The sequence below is a fragment of the Pantherophis guttatus genome, chromosome 6, assembly GCF_059756535.1.
Source record: "Pantherophis guttatus breed Tessera chromosome 6, ASM5975653v1, whole genome shotgun sequence".
In the NCBI taxonomy this organism is placed as follows: Eukaryota; Metazoa; Chordata; class Lepidosauria; order Squamata; family Colubridae; genus Pantherophis; species Pantherophis guttatus.
The window spans coordinates 3384464-3411390 of record NC_142068.1 but is presented as its reverse complement, the minus strand read 5'-3'; the positions used below and the strand labels follow the sequence as shown (position 1 = coordinate 3411390).

The following is a 26927-nucleotide window of genomic DNA, read 5'->3' as shown; positions in this document are numbered from 1 at the left end:
TAGAGACCCCTTGCGCCAGCTCTAAAAATCTGCTATCATTTCAATGTTGGGGTGTCCAGAGACACATTTGAATCTCTTTTAAGGGACATTCACCAGGAGAAGGGGATCGGAAAGGGAGGGATTGGGGGGCAAAAAGTCAGTCTTGTCCGTCTGTCAGACTTCGATGCTATCTCAAAATAAATGAATTTCCAAACTGCCAATCTTTAAGGAAATCTTCTCTTTATTCGAGTACAGCAACCGGATCATGACTCGGGCGGACAAGACTGACCTTTTGCCCCCCAATCCCTCCCTTTCCGATCCCCAATTCTCTGCTTCTCATTGGCTATCTTCCGAGTCACTCTCCTGACTTCTTGTCTCGTCATTTCACAGGAATGTTCCCCGCCCTCTTCATTTCCACGGAGACCGAGCTTCAAAGGGATTTAGCAGGCAAAAGTCCAGGGCTTATCTCCCTTTCTATGTCAGCGCTGAGACGCTGACACAAAGGAGAATGCAGAGGTCCCTGAAAACCCTTTTTCTTTGATTTTTTTTTTAAAAAGGGTGGTTTTTATTCCAAGCCCTTGGGAGAAAAAACCTGGAAAAGCCTGTAGCTGCTCAAACCTCGAGAAATATATATATATAAAAAAAACCCTGGATGGTACCTAAAGGAAGATAGGCAAGCATCTTCACCTCCTAACAAACCAGCTGGCGTTTCTCCCTCTCCCCCCGACGGCTAAATTTCCCTTATCATCTCTACCCTGTGCTCCAGGACCTGAAACTTCCCATTTTACAAAAATATCTAGTCGTGTAGTTAAAATAAATCCATGCGTTCCCGTTTTCTTTTCGTTCCGTAAAGCATCCCGGTGTCACACAGCAAGGGTTGTGGGTTTTTTTTTTTTTTTAAACTATACAAAGGTTTCAGATCAGGGGTCAGCAACCTGTGGCCTGCTGGCCAAATCCAGCCCGCAGGCGAAATATGGCTGGCTGGAGACAGATGGTCAGCCCCAAGCCTCAGCCAAGCTCCTGGAGGGGGCAGGGGAAGAGGCTGGGGTCTCCTGGACAGGGGTGGCCAGCACCATCCCCGCGGCTGTCGTGTCCCAGACCTGCCAGCCATCCCTGCAAGAGGCAGAGGAGGAGGCAGGATTTGGGCTTTTGGGATTTAACAGTTGCCGACCCCTGCTCTAGAGGCGTTAACTCGTCTGCCAGCTCGCCCAGAGCAGGTTCGTGGGTGGATTTGAACCCGCGCCGTCTCCTGCAAACCGCAAAGCGTGCACCACCCTATTCGGAGGAGCCGGTGTAGGGCGACCGGCAAGGTTGTGCGTGTTTTTGTTTTTTTTTGTTTTTGTTTTGTTTTCTCAGAGGAAAAAGACCCAGCGGTAAAACACACAGACAAGAAGCATCAGGGTACAGTAAAAGGCAGCGAAAGCACAGAGTTGAGTAGAAAGTAGCACCAGATTAGGCTCTTCGGAGTCTGTGCCCAGAGAAAGGAGGGATTCGACAGTCCTCTGAATGCTGAGGTTTAGCTGGAGAATGTCGGAAGGGGAACAGAGACTGTCCTGTCCGGAAGGGGCAGCAGGAAAGGAAAACAGACAGAAACAAAAATTAGTAGAAGCTCGGGTCAGTAGGCATGCCGGATTCTCAGAAGCTGCCCAATCCCAATGGAAGCTCTTCGCCAGGTTGCAACGTTTCCGTTTTTAAACCACTATGATGTGCAGACGTAACAGGGAGTCCTTGGCTTACGACCACAACCGGGTCCAACATTTCCACCGCTAAGCAAGGCGGCTGTTAAGCGAGTCCTGCCCCGTTTTGCAATCTGTCTTCCCGCTGTTAAGTGAACCACTAGCAGTGACATGGCTGCGAAGAAGCTTCTTGGAGGAGAAGCGAAACGTCTTCAAGGAAAATCAAAGGACTCCTGGACGGGGCCAGCCAGGAGTGGGATTTGGGGGTTCTCCGAACTGCACAGAATTTTAGCTAGAGGTTCTCACGAACCCCCAGGAGCCCATCCCTGGTTCTTGGGAGGTGAGATTAAACATCCCAAAGAGGTTTCAAAGACAACAACCCCCTCCCTTCTTGCACTGATGACGTTAGTTGGGTCCTGAAATGTCTGCAAGAAAACCACCAAGGACCTCACAATCCTCCTCCTCCTCTCTGCAAACCCCACTTCTCTCTAGCACTGATGATGTTACCTAGTTGGGTCATGAAATGTCTGTGTGAAAATAACGAAGCTCAGAGAGCACCAAGGAGCCCACAGTCCTCCTCCTGCTCTGCTCCTCCTCCCCACCACCTTCTAGCACTGATGATGTTACCTAGTTGGGTCATGAAACATCTGCAAGTAAACAACCCACTTCAGAAAGCATCAAGGACCTCACAATCCTCAACCTCCTTCTCTTCCTCCCCGACTCTGCAAAAACCACCCTCACATTATTAGTCCTGATAACGTTACCTAGTTGGGTAATGTTAATGTCCGCAAGAAAGCAACCAAGCTCAGAGAGCACCAGGGACCCCACGGTTATCTAAAAAGTTGGTCCTATGAAATAAGTCCGCGCAATATGAAGAAAAATTGGAAGGCTTCCTCTCGTACCTGAGGCACCCCTATTTTTCGACAGGCTTCCAGGAAATTTTCCACATTCCGTCGACACTTGGCCATGGTTAACTTAGGCTGCAGAAGGGAGAAAGAAGAACATGGCATTCACCAGGAGCAGCTGTTGTTAAGTCTCTGGTAGCGATGGCGGACCTACAACAAGTGTGTCAAAGATGACAAGCCATACGGTGTTGGGGGTGACGCCGGGACTGTCCAGCATTGACCTCCATTGAGGCAAGAATGGGAGAGGCTGTTTTCCTACCTCCAAAAATGAAATAGAATAGAATAGAATAGAATAGAATAGAATAGAATAGAATAGAATAGAATAGAATAGAATAGAATAGAATAGAATAGAATAGAATAGAATAGAATAGAATAGAATAGAATAGCGCTCCATGGCTTAGGGCCAGGATATTTGCAAGACCGCCTGCTGCTACCGATAACCTCCCACCGGCCAATACGCTCTCACAGAGAGGGCCTCCTCGGGGTGCCGTCGGTCAGGCAATGTCGGCTGGCGGCCCCCAGGGGAAGAGCCTTCTCTGTGGGGGCACCCGCCCTGTGGAATGAGCTGCCTCCTGGAATACGATTGATCCCGGACCTCCAGACCTTCCGTAAAGCCCTGAAGACGCTTTTATTTCATCAAGCCGGCCTAGCCTAAATGGTTTTTTAATTGGGATTTTAAATTTTATGGATTTGGGGTTTTAAATTTGGGTAGCCAATGATTTAATTCTTTTAATTATCTTAACTTTTGCATTTGTATGTTTTTTAATTTTGGCTGTTCACCGCCCTGAGTCCCTTCTGGGAGAAGGGCGGTATACAAATTAAATTAATAAAAAATAAAAAAAATAGAATAGAATAGAATAGAATAGAATAGAATAGAATAGAATAGAATAGAATAGAATAGAATAGAATAGAATAGAATAGAATAGAATAGAATAGAATAACAGAGTTGGAAGGGACCTTGGAGGTCTTCTAGTCCAACCCCGTGCTTAGGCAGGAAACCCTACACCACTTCAGACAAATGGTTATCCAACACCTTCTTAAAAATTTCCAGTGTTGGAAATTGGTAGCCTGCTGCTACCGATAACCTCCCACCGGCCAGTACGCTCGCACAGAGAGGGCCTCCTCAGGGTGCCGTCGGCCAAGCAATGTCGGCTGGCGGCCCCCAGGGGGAGAGCCTTCTCTGTGGGGGCACCCAACCTGTGGAATGAGCTGCCTCCTGGAATACGACTGATCCCAGACCTCCGCACTTTCCGCAAGGCCCTGAAGACTTATTTATTCCAACAAGCCAGCCTAGCTTAAATGGTTTTAATGGGGATTTTTAATCTTTTAATTTTATTGGTTTTTGGGTTTTAAATTGGGAATTTTTTGATTTTGTAGATTTGAGATTTTAAATTGGAAATGCCGATGATTTAATTTATTTTAGTTTTTTCTTAACTTTTGTACTATATGTGTTTTAATTTCTGGCTGTCCACCGCCCTGAGTTCCCCTGGGGAGAAGGGCGGTATATAAGTTGAAATATTATTATTATTATTATTATTATTATTATTATTATTATTATTATTATTATTATTATTATTATTATTATTATTATTATTCACAACTTCTGGAGGCAAGTTGTTCCACTGATTAATTGTTCTCACTGTCAGGAAGTTCTAGGTTGTTTCTCTCCTTGATCAGTTTCCACCCGTTCCTTCTTGTCCTGCCTTCAGAGAATAGCTTGACTCCTTCTTCTTTGGGGCAGCCCCTGAGATATTGGAACACTGCTATCATGTCTCCCTTAGTCCTTCTCTTCATTAAACTAGCCATGGACAGTTCCTGCAACTAGACATACCCAGTTCCTGCAATTTCTTTTACTTGCATTTCATAGTTATTTGATGCTGCTTTATACATGTTCATTTATTACATTTATAGAGCCCAATCATGAATATATGGAGCTGAGTAAAATTCCAAGGAAAGAGAAAGAGGAATAAAAGCCAATTTTCCCAAACAGACCCAACACGACTACCCCGGATACTTACGACAGCTGGCGAGGGCACGTGAATACTAGGGACAGAACGAGGCCGCACGTGATTGGCTAAATGGCAAAGCACCACGCCGTCTGTTAAGGCTGCACTGAGATCGCTCGGCAAAGACACTTTTAACCGGGATTCAATGTTCTGGAAAATACGAGGGCAGAATGATTGCTAAAACAAAAGTAGGTTAAGTACAGATAGTTACAAGTTCATTTAGTGACCGTTCAAAGTTACAACAGCACTGAAAAAAAGTGACTTATGGCCATTTTTCACACTTAATGACGTTTGTTAGCATCCCCGTGATCATGGGATCAAAATTCAGACGCTTGGCCACTGGTTCATATATATGACGGTTTGCTGTGTCCCAAGATCATGGAATTTACCTTTGGCTATCTTTTGCAAGCGAAGTCAATGAGGAAGCCAGATTCACTTACCGACTTTATCAAGTGCAGTGATTCACTTAACAACTGTGACAAGAAAGGTCATAAAATGGAAAAAAATCCACTTAACGAATGTCACACTTAACCACAGGAATTTGGGGCTCAATTGTGGTTGTAAGTGGAGGACTACCTGTACTTTACAGATAGTCCTCGTCTTACAACAATTCATTTAGTGACTGTTCTTTTATGTCCCAGTTGGGTTCGGATATCAGAGTCAGCCATAAACCAAGCCCACCAAATCTTCTGTTCCAACGAAATAACAGTCTCTTCAATTACGTACTTTTCGCAGTTGCTCTATCACCAAAACGTCTTCTTCCGGCAAGGTGGAATTATGGTTATCGCTGATGTCATCTGTGCAATTAACCGGGGCTGGTGAAGAAGCAGACGTGACGGCTGAAAAAGGCAAAATTATCACCATGAACACTCAACATCGCTGCCATCACCTTCCTCATAATAGGGCAGGTAGATTACTGACACACTGCAGTGTCAGGTCCATTGAAGGAGCTTCAAAAATCTTAGCAAACTTAAAATATGTGGCCTTCGACCCTCCAAATTCCCCAGCCAGCATGGGAATATTTACAACTCAGGGGATATTTACAACTCAGCCTAGGCAACTCAGTCCTCTTAACTGTTTTGTGTTAATTTAATCTGCCCTTTTCTTAATCGTCCAATCCATAATCAATTCATTTTTTTAAAAAAAAGGTTTTTTATTGTTTGACCAAACGGTTCAAAGTTTTTCCATTTCTGCAAATTCCGACATTTTCACAGTCCGTTTTTCCAATGTGGGAATTTTTTTTTTTTTTAATTTGATTTATATGCCGCCCTTCTCCGGAGACTCAGGGCGGCTTACAATGCGCTAAACAATAGCCTTCATACTTTTGTATATTTATACAAAGTCAGCTTATTGCCCCCACAAACTGGGTCCTCATTTCACCTACCTTAGAAAGGATGGAAGGCTGAGTCAACTTTGAGCCTTGGAGAGATTCGAACCAGCAGTAAATTGCAGGCAGCTGGTCTTAATAACAGGGTGCGTAGACCACTGTACCATCAAGGCTCAAGGGAATATCATTATTCTTGTGTCATTGTGTGACACAATACCCATCCATCATAAATCCTTTCTAATTCATACAGAATACAGACAAAAGAGTTGAGAGGGACCTTGTAGGTAATCTAATCCAACCCTCCTGCTTTAGCAGGAGACTCTATACCACTCATCATTTGTGAGTTCCAATTTGTAAAAGTTCTGGGTGTTTTTTAAGCAATATTAATCTTTAAAATTAATGAAAGATGAAAGCCAGGAGAATGACTTTGGGCCTATTCCCTCTCTCTCTTATAGCCCAGCCCACCTCACAGGACTGTTGTGGAGAAAATAGGAGCAGAAAGGAGTATTACTTGACTGGTGTATCATTTTTTTTTTTAATTTAATTTTTTTATTTTATTCTAATACAAACAATTCATCTTCCATTGTGTCGTCTGGGTACAAATGTCTTGTGCAATAACAATTAAAATTTACAGCCATATTCATTATTTGTCTACTCTTAACTTAATACCAATATACATAACATATCTAATACTGTAGCAATCTCATCTTAACTTATTTAATTCTACTGATATATTTTCCATACTTCACTGATCTACTTTTATTTCTAACTTTCATATTTATACTCTAACCGTCGGTAAAATAGCTCCCACATCATATAATATTCAGTTTGTTCCTTCTATTTAATTGGCAGTATTAACCTATTCATTTCTGCACATTCTAATATTTTCCTAATCACATTTTCATCCGTAGGAATCTCTTCACTTTTCCAGTTTTGTGCAGATACAATTCTAGCTGCAGTTAAGTTTTAGTTTAGTTTAGTTTTATTTGATTTGTATACCGCCCTACTCCCGAAGGACTCAGGGCGGTGAACAGCCACAGGATAAAAAACATAAATACAAAATTTAAAACTGAATAAAATCGAATTAAACAATTTGGCTGAAGACAGATTTAAAACACCCCAATAAATTAAAAACGAATTAAAATTTACGTTTTAAAAAGGGAAAAAAGGGAAACAGTTAGGCCAGGCCAGTCTGATGGAATAAAAAGGTCTTGAGGGCACGGCGGAAGGTGCGTAGATCCGGAATCCTCCGTATCTCCGGGGGAAGCTCATTCCAGATAGTAGATGCCCCCACAGAGAAGGCTCTCCCCCTGGGGGCCGCCAGTCGACATTGTTTGGCCGACGGCACCCGGAGGAGCCCCTCTCTATGAGAGCGTACCGGCCGGTGGGAGGCTACTGGTGGCAGCAGGCAGTCCCGTAAGTAACCAGGTGCTAAACCATGGAGCACTCTAAAGGTGGTAACCAAGACCTTGAAGCGCACACGGAAGACCACCAGGAGCCAGTGCAGCTCACGCAGGAGAGGTGTCACAGAGGAGCGCCATGTTGCTCCCATAACCACCCGCGCGGCTGCACTCTGCACCAGTTGGAGCCTCCGGGTGCTCCTCAAGGGGAGCCCCATGTAGAGAGCGTTGCAGTAGTCCAGGCGGGAAGTGACTATTATTAATACATGAATAATCAGATATATATTTTCTTTACCAGAGACTTATAGTAGTGTCTGGTAAAATCCCCAACAAGAATATTTTGGGTTTCAAATCAATGTGCTATTTGGCAGCACGTTGGTTTATAAAAATATTAAAGATGGGGTATAAATAAATACCTTTGCACCCCACATGACTTAGCTTGCATAAATTTCCTTTCAACCAGCAGCTGAAATCCACTCCTTTTCATTCAGGCAAGATTGCTCTTATCTGACTGTTTGCAGCTAATTTTAAGTGTCCGGCTTTAGAATTAAACATCGGGACACAGCCTGGATCCCATGGCTGAACCAAGAGCCGAGGTGGCGCAGTGGTTAGAGTGCAGTACTGCAGCTACTTCAGCTGACTGCTAGTTCAGCGGATCAAATCTCACCGGCTCAAGGTTGACTCAGCCTTCCATCCTTCCGAGGTGGGTAAAATGAGGACCCAGATTGTTGGGGGGCAATATGCTATTTAGTATACTGTCTTTGGTGTAAGCCGCCCAGAGTCCTCGGAGAGTGGGCCGCATAGAAATATGACTAATAAATAAATAAATAAATAAACTTACCTTTGTTTGCTTCTTCTCTGGTGGCGTTTCGGAAAAGGAAGCTTTCGGGGCGCTGGGGAGTTGCTCTGTAGGAAGGGGTGGCGGCTGGGCCAGGATATGGGACAGACAGGTGAACTAAATGGGAACATGGAAGGATGCGGCGGGGTTGGGGGGGACGGAGGAAGGGGAGAAGAAAAGCAAAATCCTTATTATGACAACTTAAATAAATAGAAGCTAACCATAGGTAGTTCTTGAGTTACAACCATTTTTTTTATCAACCATTATATGTTATAATGGCCCTGACTTACTTACAGCTGGTCCTCGCATTTATGACCGTTGCAGCAACTCCAGTGGTCACATGATCAAAATTTGGACGCTTGGTAACCAGCGTGTTGCGGTATCCCAGGGTCATGCGATCGCCGTTTGCAAACTTCCCAGGGCACATGAAAGCCAGTTAGAGCCTTTGGGCCAACCAGATCCAAAGGTGCTAACCAGGAGACAGTGAGTTCTAGTCCCGCTTTAGGAATGAAAGCTAGCTGGGTGTCTTTGGGCCAACTGCCAGGAACCTGTGAGTTCTAGTTCCGCCATGAAAGCCAGCTGGGTGACTTTGGGCCAGTCCCTCTCTCAGCCTAGCCCACCAGCCAGGGTTGTTGTTGTTGTTGAGTTTATAGAAATGTTACTTATAAAGATAAAATAAAATATAAAATAAAATAACTAAAATAAAATACAAATAATAAAATAAAAAATAACTAAAGTAAAATAAAAATAAATAAATACCGTATTTTTCGGAGTATAAGACACACTTTTTTCTCTCCTAAAAGAGGCTGAAAATTTGGATGCATCTTATACTCCGAATGTAACCCCACGCAGTGCCCAAAGTGGCTACCCGGAACATCTGATGCCTTCTTTTACCCCTTCCGTGCTTTGCCTGCTTTAGTCACTGGAGCTCCCTCCGAGGATCAGCTGTGCTTTAGAAGCTGTTTTTTAGCCCCAATTAGCCCCAACCTCAATACCCAGTGAGCGAACTAATGTGCTGAAGCTGCCCAGGCTAAGGGGTAGACAGATGAATACCTGGTAGTGGTAACTGCCCCAGCTACGGACCCCAAAGAACGCAGCACACCCAAAGTCTGTAAAATTTAGTTTACTAAATTAAATCAGTCTTTTTCAAACAAAGGCTGTTAATTAACTTTCTTAACAGACTACAAGAATCCAAAGAATAAATAATCGTAATCTTACTATGGTTGGCAGAAAGCCCAGAAGCAATTTGCAGGAAACTGATAACTAAGATCAAGACACGAAGGAGAGTGAGCAAAGTTGTTCCCTGCAAATTGCTTCAGTCGGTGTTCCTCCTTAAATAGGCTAAGGGAGTGGCCAATTAGCCCCAAGCCTTACTCTCGAGGAGACCTCCTCCTGAGGAGCCACTCCTGCCTTTTGGCAGCTCTGCGCGCCCGTGCATCGAGAAGAGGCTCCTCCTCTTCTTCCTCTTCACTTATGGGAGCTTCTGAAGGCCCCGGCTGAATCCCCGCCTCTGGCACCACATCTTCTCCAGCCTCCTCACTGTCTGACTCGAGTGCCAGCTGCACAGGCTGCTAGCGCAGCACCACACCAGCCTCCTCGCTGTCGGAATCAGCTACCAGCTGCACAGGCTGCTGACGGGCAACAACAGGTAGGCAGAATTTTTTCTCTCCTATTTTCCTCCCCAAAAACTAAGGTGCGTCTTATACTCCAGTGCTTCTTATACTCCGAAAAATACTGTAAATAAAATAAATGAAATATGGAGCCAAGAGGCACTTGGGAGGGCAGAGATATGTCATCACTGCTATTTCAAACAACCATCCCTGAAGGCCGTGGGAGATAAGCAGCCAAGAAACAAGTGTCCACACTCAGAATAGTGGTACACCCTCCCCGCCCTTTACACACTGGGTTGTCCCTTATTAACTCACAAGGCTGATGTGAAAATATATTCTCCCTCCTCCCCCCCCCCCCGGCTTAGTGATGGACAATTTCATTATCAGTAGTCCTTGACTTACAACAGTTCGTTCTGTGACTGATGGAAGTTACAACAGCACTGAAAAAAGGGACGGGGACCCTTTTTCATACTTACGACCGTTGCAGCATTTCCCAGGGTCACATGATCAAAATTCAGACCGACTCATATTGATGACGGTTGCCCTGTCGTGCGATTCCCCTTTTGACAAGCCAAGTCGATAGGGGAAGGCAGATTCACTTAACGACCATATGACTAATTTAACAACGGCAGCGATTCGGTCACCGACGGCGAAAAGGAAGGTTGTAAAATGGGGCTGAAACTCACTTAACTGTCTGCGCTTAGCAACAGAAATTTTGGCCTCAATTGTGGTCGTAAGTCGAGAACTACCCGTGTGATCATCTGGACAAGATCCCAAATCCTGACAAAGACCCTCCTCTGACCTCCTTAGGAATCTGTGGTGGGTCACTCCCTTGTTTACCTGTTTGAGAAGTGGGTGAATTCGGTGAGATGGTGGATCGGTCGTCACTCTGTGGATCGAGAGAAAGAGAGAGAGAGAGAGAGAGAGTGAAACTCTTGGACATTCAGCAAAGCTCAAATGAAGGACAGAGCACACCCAGAATATGATTTTGGGGACCGCAGATTCTCTGAAGAGAATAAGGACATTCTGCCAACTCTTTCACCAGTTTAATAATGGAGAGCAACATCCCATTCTCTTTTGAGATCGAATGTCGAGGAACAAAAAGCCACAACAGAAAAGAGCATCTGCTAAGCCAGCCAGAGAAAAGCGGGTCCTAATTACTGCGAGAATTTTTTTTTTTTTTAAAAAAGCAATGTTGATTATATACAAGACCTTCACCAAAGCCAAAGCAAAAACGTTGAGACAGTCCGGGTTGCAAAATTAATTCCACAATTTTCTCTTGGAGATCTACAAAACCATTACTGGATGCCAGCTGACCTCCCTCCCCAGCTCCACCGACAGAGGGATGCAATTTTAAAAATAATTAAGAGTTAAATAGCAAATGTGTGTACCAACCTTCCTCAACCTGATCATCTCCCCATGTGCAGGACTGCAACTCCCATGACTCCCAGCCAATGTTGATTTGGCTGGGGCTGATGAGAGCTGTAATCCAAGGTACGAAGATGGAGAAGGACGGTATAAGTCTACCACAATGGATTTCTTTATCACAAAATATCTATCTCCCGTTTTAAACTTGGGCCCAGTTTTGAGAAAAGCAAAGCCTACCTTATCCATTCTGCTAACGCAAAGGTGGGGAATGATGGTCCCTTTATGACTTGCGGACTTCAATCCCCAGAATTCCTGAGCCAGCCATAGTGGCTGGCTCAGGAATTCTGGGAATTGAAGTCCGCAAGTCATAAAGGGACCATCATTCCTGACCTCTGTGCTAACCAAGCGTCCCCTTCTAATCAGAAACATAAAATCATTAAGGAAGAACCGGTAAATAAACACTGTCAACTTTCAAGAGTTCGTTTAGGGACTGTTCAAAGTTACAACGGCACTGAAAAAAGTGACTTGGGACTATTTTTCACCCACAGTCGTTGAGATGCTTAACAACTAACTCACATTTATGATGGTTAGTGTCCCGGGGTCACGTGATCCCCTTTTGCGACCTCTTTTTTGCGACAAGCAAAGCCAATGGGGAAGCCAGACTCACTTAGCAACCGTGTGACTCACTTAATAACTGCAGCGATTCCCTTAGCAATTATAGCGAGAAAAGTCGTAAAATGGGGCAAAACTCCCTTAACAAATGTCTCTCTTAGCAATGTACGTTTGGGGCTCAACTGTAGTCATACGTTGAGGACTACCTGTATTCTTTGCAACGAGATCTGGAGTGACACTGCCAGGGTGGCGCTGCACCAATTTTACTCTGGCAGTCTTTCCATGCCACCAGTAGCAACAGTGGGGAGAGCCAGAAAACCAGTGCGACATCCAAATCCATCTTCAGTCCTTTCTCCTGCCCCACTCTTGGGTGTGTACAAAACCTCACACGCCCAACTCTTTAATCCCCAACAGGTTTACGGCAATGCAGTTTTGCATGACTGGGGAAGGACAGAGTTAATTGCAGCTAAAAGCACACCGTGCTTCCAAAACAATAATTTTAGCCACCGCCACGACTCTAGGACAACAGGCAACCAGAACCTCAAGTGTGGAGGGAGGCGGCTAAAACCCGCAATTTTATTTCGCTGCACGCAAAGGCCAGAATGTCGAGCTGGCTGCAAGGACTGGGATGGTTTTGTATTGCTGGCTTGTCGGATCTGGTTTCAGGCAATTTCCTTACCCCAGAGCTAAAATCTTTGTTCAAAGCCGGGGAAACTTCTTGGCTGGCCAGGCACTGTGATGTAAGAAGGGAAGTGGAAAACAAAGGAGGGCCAGACAATGATCCATTATGCTGGGAGAACCCTGCCCCCCCCGTCCCACCCCCAGCACGAAAGTGCCAAGAGACGGAAAGCAATCCAAAAAAAGCCCCGAAAAAAACCTGGTGCTGGAAAGAGCTGGCATTGCCCAAGTCCCATCGGTAGCAAAACAGTTTGCAAAACAAAAATTAAACATTTGGTGGGGTGGTTAAGGTGCTGGCTTAGCAACTAGGAGACGGTGACTTCTAGTCTTGCCTGAAAGCTGTCAGAGGAGAGGGGAATTTGGGCCAATCGCTAGGAGACAGAAAGTTCTAGTTCCACGTTAGGCAGGAAAGTCAACTGGATATTATTAGGTCAATCACCAAGAGACGGTGAGTTCTAGTCCCGCTTTAGGCATGAAAGGCAGCAGGGTGACTTTGGGCCAATCACCAGGAGACAAGAGAGTTCTAGTCCCGCTTTAGGCATGAAAGCTGGCTGGGTGACTTTGGGACAATCACCAGGAAATGGTGAATTCTAGTCCCACTTTAAGTAGGAAAATAGGCTAGGTGACTTTGGTCCAATCACTCTCTCTCTCTCTCAGCCCAGCCCACCTGACAGGTGGGTTCCTCATCCTGGTTTCTAGCCTGGTGCATTAACCACCAGACTAAACTGGCTCAAGATCAAGTTACGTAAGCAGCCTCGTCCCCCGACAAACATCTGCCTGACCCATGTGCTCCCACAGGGAGGACATGCTCTGGGTTTCTTAAGCCTCTTATGGGCCCTAGGAAGGGTGTGTCAGCACTCCAAACTACATTCGTTCCAGTGCTGACATAAGGAGGAGAAGAGGGGGCAGCTGGCAAGAGGACGCTTGACTTTTCACCTACTTATTTTCCCTGAAGATAATATCCCCTAGGAGATGGGATGGGAGGGGGGGACATTCCTGGGAGCTGAAGTAATAGATATGGGGAGAGTGATTTGGAAGAGGGCCAATGAGACGCAGAGAATTGGGGAACGGAAAGGGAAGGTTTGGGATCAGGAAGTCACTGTTGGCTATGATGTAGTCAGGAGCAGATTGTCGTGCTTAATAAATGAAAGATTTCATCAAAGACTATTTGTTTGGAAATGCAATTTGTTTGAGACGACACCGAAACCTGACAGGGTGCTTTTTCTATGGTTCACCCCCTCCAGAGCAATCCTTCCCCCCCCCCAAATATATGATGAGTCCCAACTCTGCTCGCCTTGAGGAAAGGCCCCAGGACCTGGCATTAGGGCTTGGTCTGCTGGGTTCGTTTTGTTCTGTGATTGCCATTTTAAATGTCAGTTTTTGTAGTTATATATACAGAGCAAGTTGGATGTAGTGGTTAGGCAGTGGTGAAATCCAGATTTTTTTACTACAGGTTCTGTGGGCGTGGCTTGGTGGGCGTGGTGTGGTGTGGCTTGGTGGGCGTGGCAGGGGAAGGATACTGCAAAAACCCCATTCCCACCCCACTCTGGGGCCAGCCACAGGTGGTATTTGCCGGTTCTCCGAACTACTCAAAATTTCCGCTACCGGTTCTCCAGAACCTGTCAGAACCTGCTGGATTTCACCCCTGTTGTTAGGGCATCAGAAACTGGGAGACGGTGAGTTCTAGTCCCGTCTTAGACACAAAGCCATCTGAATGACCTTGGGCCAGTCCCTCTCTCTCAGCCCTAGGAAAGAGGCAATGGCAAACCACTCTCAAAACTTTGCCAAGAGAACTGCAAGGATAGGTCCAGGCAGAGACTGACTTCAAAGGCACATAAACACACAGACACACACTTATGTATTATAGCAAGTGAGCCGGAGTTAATGTTATTTGGACGATTTCTTTCTTTCTTTCATGAGACGTGGTGCCGCAGTGGTTAAGAGTGCAGTATTGCAGGCTACTTCTGCTGACCGTCGGCTGCCTGCAATTTGGCAGTTCAAATCTCACCAGGCTCCAGTTGACTCAGCCACCCATCCTTCTGAAGTGGGTAAAATGAGGACCCAGATTGTTGGGGGCAGGAGGCTGACTCTAAACCGCTTAGAGAGGGCTGTGAAGCGGTATATGTCTAAGTGCTATTGCTTTCCAGGATCAGGCTGAGATGTCTGATGATATGAAGCATTAAGTGAAGAGGAGAGAAAAACACAACACAACACAACACTGAACGCATGCAAGCTGTAAACATGCAGAAGCAAGCGGATTTCTAGGGCAAAGCAGCTGGGTTTCAGCAGCTATTTTTAAGCTCCCAAAGGATCTTTAAAGGAGGAAGGAAATAGCATAAAACATGGAAATAGGGTTATATGAACAGTGGACAGCCTTAAAAATGGGATCCGGATTAGAGCGATGACATCACTGATTTAAACAAAGTGTTTAGTCTTCATTAGACAGATCTGATCACCCAAATTGGTGACAGACATTAATGATTGAAATGACTTTTACAAACACACACACAAAACTTACAATGGAAAACTTTTTCGTGTCTTTGGAAGGTCATCTGGATAAATATAGAGAGTGGTGTCTCTCAACTTTGGCCACTTTAAGATACATGGACTTCAACTCCCAGAATTCCACTTTAAGATATGTGGACTTCAGCTCCCAGAATTCCACTTTAAGATACGTGGACTTCAACTCCCAGAATTCCACTTTAAGATACGTGGACTTCAACTCCCAGACTAACTCCCAGAATTCCACTTTAAGATACATGGACTTCAAAAAAAAAACAAACAAAAAAAAACAACAACAACTTTTTAAATAAATAAATAAATAAATAAAAGATACATGGACTTCAACTCCCAGAATTCCACTTTAGATACGTGGACTTCAACTCCCAGAATTCTGGAAGTTGATGTCCCCACATCTTAAAGGGCCCAAGGTTGAGAAACACTAATAGGAGAGTATCACATTCAAGGATAAAGCCAATCCAAATCTACCTTGCCATATCGAAATAACTGAAAGTTTTTCAGTAATAAATGTGCATTCATTCACATTTTAGTTCTGTTTTTCCACAGACCGGGTGGTGTGGTGATGTGGTGTTAGGCTATAACTCCCACGCTCATGTGGCCGTATTTGGGTCATCTGGCAATGGGCTCACATTTGCAACCGGCGCCCCGCAGTCACGTGATCCAATTTTGCAGCAAAAACTGCCCATGGGAGAAGCTGGATTCGGACTTACAACCATAAGGACAGTGGTTGCTCGCTTAATGACCAACTTAAAAAACAGTCGTAAAATCAAAACTGGTCAGGCGGTGACGCGACCTACAACCTCAACGTCTTAACATTCCCGGGTTCAGCTGCGGTCATAAGTCGAGGACTACCTGCATTGACCAAAAAATCGTATCTCAGCTTTTGTAGACGCCAAATCGCAATGAAAAAGCTCGGGGGTGTGAGGGGGGAAGGAACGGTGAATGTTGGCTACAGCCAACTTTGTAATCATGGTTTACCAGAATGATGTGATTAGGAAAAGGAGGGGCAGCCATGTTTTATGCTATTTGGAGGTTGCGTTGATGAGCGGCCTTGTCTGGCATGCTAATTCTGGTCTCGGATGCTCACACACACACACACACACACACACACACACACACACACAAAAGCAGGCTACGGCGTGCAGGATTCTTACCACCAACAAGGCACTATCGTCAGTGTGCTGAGACCTTCTGGACGGAAAGGGGCACTGGGTACGCGGGAGAAATGTCCGTGTCAGTGACAGAGAAGACAAAACAACACCGTATGCAGACAAGCAGAGACATCTGGAATTAACAAGGCTTTTTACGGGGAAGACGGCACGTAAGCGCTTGCCAGGGGAGCATGGATGAAACCCTGACTTAGGGGATGGGGAGGGACCCCATTAGCTCTTGAATAAAGTCTCAGCCTTTGGGCCCATCTGCAATTGATTCCGGAGCTACGGCTGCCCCCAAAATGTAGCACAATTCCTCACGGTTAGGAAGTTTCTCCTTAATTCCAGGTTGCTTCTCTCCTTGATAGGTTTCCACCCGTTGCTTCTTGTCCTGCCCTCAGGTGCTTCGGAGAATAGCTTGACTCCCTCTTCTTTGTGGCAGCCCCCCAAATACTGGAAGACTGCTATGTTGTCTCCCCTAGTCCTTCTCTTCATTAAACTAGATATACTCAGTTCCTGCAACCGTTCTTCATATGTTTTAGCCTCCAGCCCCTTAATCATCTTAGTTGGTCTTCTCTGCACTTTTTTTCCCCCAAATCCTCAACATAATATTTAGGGAGGCACACAAAGACACAGAGACAGTTTGGGAGGCCCTGAAACAACCATGAAAGAAAAAAAACAAGATGACTGAAATCAGACTGGAAAGCTATAGAGCAGTGTTTCTCAACCTTGGAAGCTTGAAGATGGGTGGACTTCAACTCCCAGAATCCCCCAGCCAGCAGCGCTGGCTGGGGGATTCTGGGAGTTGAAGTCCACCCATCTTCAAGCTACCAAAGTTGAGAAACACTGCTTTAGAGGGTGAAGGATTTGATCTGCTGCCCCACGTTATCCAAATTATTTTCCATTAGTAAAATAAAAAGTTTAACACTGTCCAACTGATGTAGAAAAAGGTATGGCAAGGAAAAAGCAAATGTCAAATGGGGAAGGATTGGAATGAGAACCAACTGGTATCAATCAGCCTTGAGGGGTTGCAAGGTTTCAAGCATACCGTGGCTTGCAAAATCCAGAGGAGAGCACAGGCTTGTGAAGCAGGGGTGTTCTGAAGGGAGTGCGTGCGCAGGGAAGGTGCAACAATACCAAGCAGAGCCAGGCTTTTCCATGGTATCCACAGAAGAGAATATTTGTAGCTCAGGGTTGAACTGTGGGGGTCCTTCGTGCTCTTGGAGCTTGGTTGCTTTTTTTGCAGACGTTTCATGACCCAGCTATGTAACATCATCAGTGCTGAAAGGGAGGAGGAGGAGGAGGAGGAGGAGGAGGAGGAGGAGGAGGAGGAGGAGGAGGAGGAGGAGGAGGAGAAGGGGGGGGATCCCTGGTGCTCTCTGAGCTTGGTTGTTCTCTTGCAGACATTTCATGACCCAACTAGATAACATCATCAGTGCTGGAAGGGAGCGGGGTTTGGGAGGAAAAGGAGGAGGAGGAAGAAGAGGAAGAGGAAGAGGAAAAGAAGGAGGAGGAAAAGGAGTAGAAGGGAGCGGGGTTTGGGAGGAGGAGAAGGAACAGGAAGAGGAAGAGGAAGAGAAAAAGGAGGAGGAGGAGGAGGAGGAGGAGGAGGAGGAGGAGGAGGAGGAGGAGGAGGAGGAGGAGGAGGAGGAGGAGGAGGAGGAGGAAGAGGGATCCCTGGTGCTCTCTGAACTTGGTTGTTTTCTTGCAGGCATTTCATGACCCAACTAGATAACATCATCAGTGCAGGAAGGGAGTGGGGTTTGGGAGGAGGAGGAGGAGGAGGAGGAGAGGAAGAAGAAGAGGAAGAGGAAGAGGAAAAGGAGGAGAAGAAGAAGAGGAAAAGGAGGAGAAGAGGAAGAGGAAGAGGAAAAGGAGGAGGAGGAGGAGGAGGAGGAGGGATCTCTGGTGCTCTCTGAGCTTGGTCGTTTTCTTGCATGACCCAACTAGATAACACCATCAGTGCCAGAAGGGAGCAGGGTTTGGGAGGGGGAGGAGGAGGAGGAGGAGGAGGAGGAGGAGGAGGAGGAAGGCTGTGGGGTCCTTGGTGCTCTCTGAACCTGACTGTTTTCTTGCTGACATTTCATTACCTAAGTAGGTAACGTCATCAGTGCTACAACTGAGTGATCCTTATTCCCTTCTAACACTGATGCGGTTGCCTAGTTGGATCATGAAACGCCTTCGATGGTTTCAAACGACATAAATGGATCAGCCAGGTGGCGAGTGGCCAACCCCCCTAGGTTTCAGGGGCAGGAGCATTTACTGTTAACGAAACGGCTGAAGAGTCGGGAGAGAACGATTGCTGGCATCTTCTCTTTACCGAGTCCGGTTTTATTATCCGCTCCAACTTTCCTTCTCTGTCCTTTCCAGGAAAAATTCAAAACCGAGGCAGGAGGAGGGGAACAAGGGCTTAAGACCCAACAAAAGGCAGCATTGTGAGATCAAATGCTGCATTTTCATAATGACCTTGTTTGCTTTTCAGGCAGTTCCACGGACGCCATGGGGAGGGGGGGGCATTTCCCGGGAAACGTGCTTATCGTCAGAGCCCCTAAGGGGCAAATAATCTGCCTAGGAAGCTTTTAGTAGAAAGAACGAAAGGGTAACGAACGTTCATCCAGGCTTACCTCGTTCTCCAGCGTGTTTTGTTTCCGTGGACTCTGGGACGCCTTGAGCTTTGGAAAGAAGAAGAAAAAAAAATCGCTGAACCGGAGGGTAAACTAAGGACAGGGTTAGAGGGTGAGGATGATGGTCATTGTAATACTAAGGGTGAAGATTTGAGAGGGTTTCTTTCCAGCAAAACAGAGTTTTTACCATTGTTTAGAATTTGAATGAGGGGAGGGGTCGTTCCCACTCGTCCACCCATCCCCATTATCAGCTTCCATTACCAAGAAAAAAAATGGTTGAATGATGGGAACTTCCCAAAGTTGCAACTGGATTTTCTTTGTTTTTCCTTGAAGACGTTTCGCTTCTCATCCAAGGAGCTTCTCCAGTTCTCGCGGAAGGGTGGAGAGGACTTACATTCCTTGTGCTAGCACTCTTTCTAAGAGTCGCCGAGGCCACTTGGAGGGTTTATCTGGGCCCTTAGGGTCACCTGAGTAGTGCAGGTGGGTAGGGAGCCTTCTTGGAACCGCTGAAGGAATAGGTCAACTTCCAATGGCCTCAATGACTCTCAGGAAGAGTGCCAACGGCCAAAGGACTGCAAGGAACATAAATCCTTCCGTTTTCCACCATTCAGTCAGAACTGAAGAAGCGAAATGTCTTCAAGGAAGGACAAAGCCCAACTGCCTTTTGAAAAAGAACCTTTGTGACAACCATGACCTGGAACGAAAATCTCCATAGATATGGTGGCAGTGGTGAGTTCCTCCCGGTTCGGCCGAACCGGTAGCGGTGACGATATGACGTCACCGAACCGGTTCTCCCCCCCCGCCCTCCCCCCCCACGTTATTCTTACCTTTTATTTGGCCCCACCCCCAATCTATTGCTGCCTCCTGAGTCCCAGCTGATGACTAGAGGGAAAAAAACTGTTTAAACTCTTGCGGCGGGGCTTCAAAGGGCCGCCCTACAGCTGATCAGTGTTAAAAGCAAACAAATGAGTCGGGTCGTAAGTGCGAGGACTGGTCGTAAGTGCGAGGACCTTCCAGAAATGACTGACCAGCTAGCCACGCCCACCTAGTCACATGACCTCCAAACCACACCCACAAAATAAGCCACCCCCACAGCACCAGTAGTAAAAAAAATTTAGAACCCACCCCTGTATGGTGGGACATCCTTTGTCCACAGATGTTCCTCAGCATTTCTTCGTAAGACGAAAAAGATTCCCCATCTGAAACCTGGACAAGCTTTTGACTGACCAGTATTGACCATAATGGACCATAATATTCTAACCCAGGGGGTCTCCAAACTTGGCAGCTTTAAGACTTGTGGACTTCAACTCCCAGAATTCCTCAGAGTTGGAAATTCCGAGAGTTGAAGTCCACGAGTTGTCAAGTTTGGAGATCCTTGTTCTAACTCAAGGTAAGATGGTTTCCTAGGTCTCAACTGGAACCCAGATTCTTCAGTTCCACCATCTTCTGTTTTATGCTCCAAGAGCTTCTAAAGCCACTTCTGGAAGGGAATCAGTTCGTTCTCACAGGGAGGGACTACTCAGGGTACCATCAGTCAAATGATGCCGACTGGTGACTCCCAGGGGGAGGGCCTTCTCTGTGGGGGCTCCAACCCTTTGGAATGAACTGCCCCCGGAGATACGGAATATCCCTGATCTCCGTGCTTTCCGCCGTGCCCTCAAAATCCTGATGTTCCAACAAGCGGGGCTAAACATATGAACATATGAATGATTTTTTAAAAATGTTATCTAATTCTGGGTTCTATTTAATTGGGCCAAACTATGTTATAATAATAATTTTAATTAGCACTTTTATGATATTTGTGTATCTATATTTTTCTTGACTGTACAACGCCTTGAGTCCTACAGGAGAAAGGCGGTATAGAAATTAAATAAATAAATAAATAAATAAATAAATAAATAAATAAATAAATAAATCAATCAATCAATCAATCAATCAATCAATCAATCAGATGGTGTGGGATACAGAATATCCCAAGGGACAGGATAACAAATGGTGAATTCATTTACGGCAGAATGCTAGACTTGAAATGAAGGGGAAGCACCTGTTAGGACAATTATCTTAAGCACTCACGCCCAACTGCGTTTCCAAAAAACACACTTCTAGTTGGAGAGTAGGTGAGCCTGGTGTTGAAAAGTTGAGGAATTGCGACATAGTTTATACTGAGGGGCCCTTGGTGCTCTCTCAGCTTGGTGGTTTTCTGGTTTCACTACCAGCCTAGGTAACATCATCAGTGCTAGGAGGGAAACTAACTACGGGCCGAGAGTCTTTCTTTTCTAACTGACCAAGTTGGGACGGCAGACAGGTGGCTTCAAGGAGGTCCTTACTTTGACAAAATCAAGAACGGCCTCCTTCTGGATCTGCTTCGTCTTCCTCTTCTCCTCCTCACAGTGCAGGGCCGCCAGCTGCGCTTCCCTCCGCGTCCACTCCATGAAGGGCTCTCGCCTTTTGGGTGGGTCAGCCTCTGCGGGAAGGTTCTGGGGGAAGATACAGAGGGACAATGAACTGAAAGAGACACCGCAAGCGGCGTCCTTCGGAAGTTGGCCACCCGTTCAATGTGAAAGGAATCAGTCAAACACCACTTACCTGATTGTGAGCATTGGACAATGACCCATGGGTAGCAGAATCTCGGCAACCCCTGGAGAAAGAGAGGAATTTATGGGAGGCAGGAGAAATGTAGGGTGTTCTTCTTCAAAGTGTGCGATATTAGTTTTGTGAAGGTATTTTTTAATTTTTAAAAATTAAAAAATTTAATTTTTATTTTTTAATTTGATCTTCCGGGACATCTTCCTGTCGGTAAAGTTTTTGAAAAAATGCTTTAACTATATTTTTCTTATCTAGATGTGTATGATATAAAGTTCCTGATTCGTCCTGGAGTTGGTGAATAATTCTTTTTTCTGTTTGCTTTTTTAATTTGTAAGCTAACCAGCGTCCAGTTTTATTTGCATGTTCAAAATTGGTCTGCTTTGCCATTCTTATTTTCTGTGCCAATTCAGTTTTTGTAGTTAAGTTCAATTTGTGTTTAGCCAGATTAAGTTTTTGTTGCGCTATCTTGTTGTTAGGGTGCTGTTGTAATTTAGTTTCCTCTATCTTAATTTCTTCCATTAGATCATTCCTAATTCTTTGTTTCTCTTTTTTTCTTTTCGCCACATATGCGATAGTTAGGCCTCTAATATAAGCTTTCGTCGTATCCCATAAATTTTGTAACGACGTTTGATCCTTTGTGTTGATTTGGAAAAATATCTTAATTTCTTTTTCTATCATTTGTAAGTACTCTTTTTCCTTTATTATACTTGTATCCATTTTCCATCCATACTATACTCGCAGGGATTTCAGCTTGCGCGCTCCACTGGGCGTAGTGGTGTGAAAGTGCTGGTCTAGAAACCAGGAGATGGAGAGTTATAGTCCCGCCTTATGCATGGAAGCCAGCAGAATGACTCTCGGCCAACCAGCAGGGGATATTGAGCTCTAATCCTGCCTTAGGCATGAAAGCCAATTGGGGGATTTGGGGCCAATCACCAGGAGATGGGGAGTTCTAGTCCTGCCTTAGGCATGAAAGGTGACTGGGTGGGCCAATCAGCAGGGGATGATGAGTTCTAGTCCCGCCTTAGCCATAAAAACCAGCTAGGTAACTTTGGGACAATCCCTCTCTCTCTCTCAGCGCAACCCACCTCACAGTTGTTGGAGAAATAGGAAGAGGAAGGAATATTCCGTTTGCCGCCTTGTTTATAAAATAATAAAAGGCAGGATAAAGAAAATCCAACGAATGAATGAAAAATAATTCACCGCATGCTACACACAGCACCGTTCAGAAATTTTTATGAATACGGTTAGCATCCAAAAATTGCTTTATTTAGGATGCCTGTCATTTACCCAATATTTATTTTATTTATTTATATGTTTATCATGTTTGTGTAGCGTATATTGGAGGTGGCGACCCTTTGAGAGCGGAATGCAACGAAGTTTCATTTCCACGTATGCCGATTGGTGTACATTCAAAGTGACAACGAAGTTATTCTAAAATAGCTAAGCTCTGGGAAGGTGATAAAGTTACTGAAAGTATTTGTTTTTTTTTTTTAAAAGAAAACTTTCTCTAACATGGTGATTTGTACTTTATTTAGCAAAGGATATTTTCCCCCTTCAGATCCTTACCTTTCTGACCGATCTACAAGGCTCCTTAATCCTTGCGGTCGTTCCCTATCTTGCATTAAACTCAGACTTTCAGGTCGTTTTAATTCCTCTGCATCTCTGCAAACACATAAATACAGCGAAGAGGAGACGATGGGAACATAGGAGTAGATAAAATAAGTCCATAAGAAAAGTGACACGATTCACTTTTGTGGTAAGCATTGGGAAGAGCGCAGAAAAGGAGTGAGGGATAGTGAAGCCAAAGAAATTAAAGGTTTGAGAGACGACCAAAAGGGAATAGAGCTTTATCATTCCTTTCTATTCTGCTTTGGTCATATTTAGAATAGAATAACAGAGTTGGAAGGGACCTCGGAGGTCTTCTAGTCCAACCCCTTGCTCATCCAGGAAACCTTATATTGTTCCAGACAAATGGCTGTCTAGTCTCTTCTTAAAAAACCTCCAGTGTTGGAGCATTCACAACTTCTGGTGGCAAGTAGTTCCACTGATTAATTGTTCTCACTGTCAGGAAATTTCTCCTTAATTCCAGGTTGCTTCTCTCCTTGATGAGTTTCCACCCATTGCTTCTTCTCTTGCCTTCAGGTGCTTTGGAGAATATCTTGACTCCCTCTTCTTTGTGGCAACCCCTGAGATAGTGGAAGACTCCTATCATGTCTCCCCGAGTCCTTCTCTTCATTAAACTAGACATACCCAGTTCCTGCAACCGTTCTTCATATGTTTTAGCCTCCAGTCCCCTAAATCCTCTTTGTTGCTCTTCTCTGCACTCTTTTCTAGAGTCTCCACATCTTGTTTACATCATGGCAACCAAAAAATAGCTTACAGGTATTCCTCACCATACAACTATAATGGAGCCTGCCCCAGCGACATGTGACCAAGCCGATTTTATTACCTTTTTGGCGGCACTCTGTAAGGCACGGGTGTCAAATTCATGGCGTCACCTTGCCGTCACGTGACATTTTGTGACTTTTTTCCCCCTTTGTGGAGCTACAGTGGGCGTGGTCCGCGCATGGCCCACAGGCCGTCAGTTTGACACTCTTGCCTTAAGCCAACAAGGCTGCGTTAAAGTAAACCCCACAGGACATTAAGTGAGTGCCGCCGTGGTTGAACAAACCCAACAGTTCACTATGGGCATGGTTTTGCCGAAAAATCAAGTATGTGCCAGTTTTCAGAAAACCATCATAAATACATGGAAGACTATCTAGTCCATGGAAGATTGATATCTAGTCCTTCTTTTCACCAGACTAGACATACCCAACGCCTGGCACTGTTCCTATGTTTTAGCCTTCTGTTTATGTTTCTTTATCCCCATTGACTTTGCTCGCAAAATAGCCTTTATTTAAAAAAAAAAAAAAAACACCTTACAAACATCACATCACTGTCCTTGTAAAATACAACTGTTTAGCTTTGGATAATTTACACTGCAGGCCTTACATTCCCAGGACTACTTAAACAAATGTTGTATTCGGTCTCGCTGTTTTCTCCTTTGTGTAAGGGAGCAATTTATTTATTTATTTAATTAATTAATTAAATTTTTATATCGCCCTTCTCCTGCTGGACTCGCGGCGGTGAACAGCCGAGAATAAAAAACATCCAATACAAAATTTAAAATTATTAAAAGAATTAAACAAATTTTGGCCCAGATTTAAAACATCCCAACTAAAATCCATTACAATTAAAATATCTAAGGGGGGGGGGAGGTGTTACGCCAGCCCAGCTTGGTGAAATAGAAAAGTTTTGAGGGCACGGCGAAAAACATGGAGATCTGGTATCCTACGTATCTTTGTCAGAAGGGCGCTAAAAGAGGTTCGTGTGACCCTGGGGACACAGGCAACCGTCATAAATGTGAGTCGGTTGCCAAGCATCTGAATTTTGATCACGTGACCACGGGGACGCTGCAACGGTCGTTAAGTGTGAAAAACAGCCATGTCACTTTTTTTTCAGTGCCGTCGTAACTTTGAACGGTCACTAAACGAATGCTTGTACGAAGGATGAAGGAAGTTTTGGTTGACCTGGTCTATTTTCATACTGATCGTTAATAACAAGCCATCTTCGCATCCCACCCACGTTCGCTTGTTCTAAATTAAGCCTCTCAGATCCTGGGTCAGGACTGTCACCATTGTTACCATTTTTGGTTAGGTAATTAAAAACTTTTCAACCGTGGCTTAAATTCCTCGTGAGCCTCTCTTTCAACCATCTCTGTTACATCTGGGTCAGGTGCGGAGGAGAGAATCCTCCCGTCTTAAAGCAAAGCCTTCCGTTATAATCCGAAGGGTTATATTGTATTAAATCACCCCTTCTTGTTCCAGCAAACGGAAGAATCCCTTCTCAAAGCCCACTGAACAAGGCCAGCTCTCCATCCCCCCACACTCTAATGCTGTTGGATATGCTGGCGGTCACCATGGAAAGCTCCTTGCACAGTAAAAAGCTGGGAGCAATATTGCCATATATGGAGAATGAGAAGGCAATCCCTGTAGCTGGATGAGGAACTCTTTTTTGTTTCTGCCTCAAGAATAGACGGTTCCTCTAAGGTGGTCAGGTTGTGGCAGTCACAGCTGTTGCAGAGAAAACGCTGCCCGTCTTTCGAACGGGCCAAAGCAAACCGTCATCGGCCTGGTCTGATGCATGGAGGGTGCACACATATCCTCTCTTTCTCCTTTTAGCAACAGCAAGAGCACTTAAGGCTTACATACTGCTCCACAGTGCTTCACAGCAAGGGCCCCCAATCTTGGCAACCTTTAAGACTTGTGGACTTCAACTCCCAGAATTCGCCAGCCAGCAGAGCTGAAGTCTGAAAGTTGTGAAGGTTGGAAGTCTCTACTATGAAGCACTCTCTGAGTGGTTTACAGAGTCAGTCTCTTGCCGACAACAATCTGGGTCCTCCTCATTTTCAAGGACCTGGGAAGGATGGAAGGCTGAGTCAAACCTTGAGCCGGTCACGATCGAACTGCTGGCTGTGGGCTGGCAGTGTCAGCCTGCAATGCCGTATTCTAACTGCTGTGCCACCTCAGGTGGAAGGGAAGGGAAGGGAAGGGAAGGGGAGGGGAGGGGAGGGAAGGGAAGGGAGGGAGGGAGGGAGGAAGGAAGGAAGGAAGGAAGGAAGGAAGGAAGGAAGGAAGGAAGGAAGGAAGGAAGGAATAATGGATGGTAGGTAGGTAGGTAGGTAGAGAGAGAGAAAAGGAAAAGGAAAGAGAAAAGGAAGGAAGGAAAGGAGGAGGGAGGGAGGGAGAGAAAAAAAGAAGGAAGGAAGGAAAGGTAGACAGGGAGGGAGGGAGGGAGGAAGGGAGGGAGAAGAGGGAGGGAAAAAGAAAGAAAGAGAAGGAAGGGAGGGAGGGAGGGAGGGAGGGAGGGAGGGAGGAAGGAAGGAAGGAAGGAAGGAAGGAAGGAAGGAAGGAAGGAAGGAAGGAAGGAAGGAATAGAGATACGGAGGATTCCGGATCTGCGCACCTTCCGCCGCGAGTTGAAGATGCTTTTATTTCATCAAGCTGGCCTCGCCTAAATCTTCTCCCTTTTAAGTGTAAATTTTAAATTTTTAATGTATTTTAAAATTATGGGTATTTTAAATTATGGGTATTAATTCAGCCAAATTTATTTAATTCATTTTATTCGATTTTAAATTTTGTATATCTATGTGTTTTATTTCATGGCTGTGCACCGCCCTGAGTCCTTCGGGAGTAGGGCGGTATAGAAATTCAATAAAATAAATAAATAAATAAATAAGGAAGGAAGGAAGATGGCAATGAATTGTAACGTATCTCATTCCTTAAGACATATACCCTGTCTAAGCAGTTTACAGAGTCAGCCTGTTGCCCCCAACAATCTGGGTCCTCATTTTACCCACTTCAGAAGGATGGAAGGCTGAGTCCACCTTGAGGCGGTCAGGATCGAACTGCTGGCAGTGCGCAGAGTAAGCCTGCAATACTGCATTCTAACCACTGCGACGCCACTATTTCAGATGTAATAGGGTCATTTGGCACCCGCCTTACATTAAAATGCTTCTTTTCTCTGCATTTTAATCAGGCAAGGCTATGCTACTTTGGGGTAGGATCTGGATGAGAATGATCAATTAGGAGAAGGAGAAGAGAGAGAG

The 26927-nt window shown here is 45.2% G+C and overlaps 1 protein-coding gene across 18 annotated transcripts in view; it reads right to left on the bottom strand.

The window, feature by feature from the left end:
• LRCH3 (leucine rich repeats and calponin homology domain containing 3) overlaps window positions 1-26927 on the bottom strand; it is a 109730-nt gene that overhangs the window by 13891 nt on the left and 68912 nt on the right. For 2 of the 18 annotated variants that reach the window (XM_060685217.2, XM_087872009.1), the window contains exons 11-20: window positions 22847-22942; window positions 21281-21332; window positions 21022-21171; window positions 18695-18742; window positions 16074-16127; window positions 10582-10630; window positions 8135-8248; window positions 5293-5405; window positions 4579-4716; window positions 2558-2635 (exon numbers count right to left, since the gene is read on the bottom strand). In XM_060685217.2, coding sequence (XP_060541200.2) covers window positions 2558-2635; window positions 4579-4716; window positions 5293-5405; window positions 8135-8248; window positions 10582-10630; window positions 16074-16127; window positions 18695-18742; window positions 21022-21171; window positions 21281-21332; window positions 22847-22942 — 892 coding nt within the window. Of the gene's footprint in view, window positions 1-1297; window positions 1533-2557; window positions 2636-4578; window positions 4717-5292; window positions 5406-8134; window positions 8249-10581; window positions 10631-16073; window positions 16128-18694; window positions 18743-21021; window positions 21172-21280; window positions 21333-22846; window positions 22943-26927 lie in introns of those variants that run through there. The other 16 variants (XM_087872010.1, XM_087872014.1, XM_060685214.2 and 13 more) reach the window with 15 other exon arrangements.